This window comes from Battus philenor, unplaced genomic scaffold (assembly GCF_028537555.1).
Source record: "Battus philenor isolate CCGP_79_NKW_IND1 unplaced genomic scaffold, ilBatPhil1.0.hap1 SCAF_10, whole genome shotgun sequence".
In the NCBI taxonomy this organism is placed as follows: Eukaryota; Metazoa; Arthropoda; class Insecta; order Lepidoptera; family Papilionidae; genus Battus; species Battus philenor.
This window is the reverse complement of record NW_027181662.1, coordinates 2,474,393-2,476,352: the sequence shown is the minus strand read 5'-3', so window position 1 is coordinate 2,476,352 and position 1,960 is coordinate 2,474,393. Positions and strand designations below refer to the sequence as shown.

Here is a 1,960-nt window from a genome sequence, read left to right as displayed (position 1 = left end):
TTTAATTAAATTATATTTACTAAAAAGTACCACGAGGCCTTCAAGTTAATATTTCCAGAGTATTGTCGCATTATTTTCAAGTATTATTTCACAAAAATGATGACAAACATATAAAAATAAAATTCATTTAACATTCATAGGTTGCATATATGAAAATAAATTTTAACAATCTTTGATAAAAGAGGTTATATAAACACAGCGCATAAGTTTATTATTTCACATATTGTTAAATAAATCACATTTAAGTTAACATGTTAGTGTTTTTGGTATTGCTTTCATGCGAATGTTACGCTTTCAAATCGCCTTTGAGAATTTACGGAGGAAGGGACGCGAGTCCTGGCGAGTATCCTTACGTCGTACGGCTTGAAGTATTACGTGTAACAAACTTTACAAACAATACAGTCATCGCTAAACACCACCACCTGTGCACCGCGTCCACACTGACTGCAACGTGGGCGCTCACTGCGGCGCATTGCATAGCCCATTTAAACCGTATCTTTATCGGAAAACCGTACACCGTGGAGAAACTAATCATTAGAAACGGCCACGTTCAAAGTTCTACATGGGCGAATAATACGTTTTGTGATGTCATATCAATAGTACCTCATCCATTTTATTATTATTCATTTGTTAATTTTGGTTCCGTGAAATCTAAAACCGGTATAAAGAATGACATTGGTCTTGTAAAAACTACACCGATGCATCTGAAAAGTTATGTTAAACTAAGTGCGGTTGATTATATATTGATGTACGGTCAAGAAGCGGTTGTCGCCGGTTTTGGTATCACAACTAAGAAACTTCCTGGAGGTAAAATTATAACTGAAGATACATTGAAACTTCGCAAGCCGCTGCAAGTTCTTACAGTGATGATAACGAAATGTCCCGAAGGAACACTGCTCGCGCCATCTTTTTGTTTGGCTCCGAGATGTGGTCACACTGTAACCACATGCAGTGGCGACTCAGGAGGTCCACTTATCCATCCGTCGGGTGTAACGGGAGTTCTTTCAATAGGTTTCAGATCAGGTTATTGCGGAAAAAAGGCTCCGAAGAATGTTGGGCGCCTCGCTGGTGGAATGACACCTGTAAGTCCCTACATTGAATGGATTTACAGTTATGTAAAAACTTGAACACCCTTTGTAAATAACGATCACACCATTTGAGATATATTTTACATTTTCTTCACTTTTTAAAATTTTACTTGATATTTGGTGGAGGCGCTTGAATGTATCAGTTGCGTTTATAATAAATAATCATTTATAATATAATTGATTTTCATTTGTTTTCTTTTACTGTCCATATCCGATTTAAAATAATATATTTTATGTTATTTCTCTACTCACTTATCAAAAATGATTCCGTTTTCTATTATACTAAACCAACCGGTTTTTTATTCATTGAAAGAGGTGTACGTAAAGGATTTTATGCGAAGGGCTTTGCTTCGGTTAAACATAACAATTATCCACATGCACACATACATAATAGTTAAGATATTACAATCGATAGATTACACGAACGGCTTAGTATTGAAATAATTGTAATATGAGATTTATTTATTGTTAATAATATACATTATTGCACACAATACACACAAGAAAAACAAAATACTAAAATAGTAGTTAAAAAATAAACATGGAGATTTAAGTACAATCAGAAAATCAATTTTCTAATTTTCTTTCCATTTCAGCCGGTAGACGCCCAATGGCACAGGATTTCCCCAAAGATTGCCACAATGATCGGTCTTAACCTGGCCGTGTCCAGTGACTTCACGCGATCTATAACGTCAAAGTAAATATATATATATATATATATATATATATATATATATATATACGATGTTAAAATAAAAAAGGAATCAAAGGAATCTTTAGTTTTTAATACTAAAAAGCTTTGTGCAATTAATTAAACAATACATAATATAAATTATCATTTTAAAAATTTGATAATATATATACATACATAC

At 33.3% G+C, this 1,960-nt stretch overlaps 1 protein-coding gene across 1 annotated transcript; it reads left to right on the top strand.

The window, feature by feature from the left end:
* The first annotated feature begins 219 nt into the window (after positions 1–219).
* Positions 220–1,229, top strand: LOC137925117 (trypsin-3-like). Its single transcript, XM_068768502.1, has one exon. The coding sequence runs from the start codon at positions 252–254 to the stop codon at positions 1,125–1,127; it is 876 nt and encodes a 291-aa protein (XP_068624603.1). The 5' UTR covers positions 220–251; the 3' UTR covers positions 1,128–1,229.
* Positions 1,230–1,960: the final 731 nt, after the last annotated feature.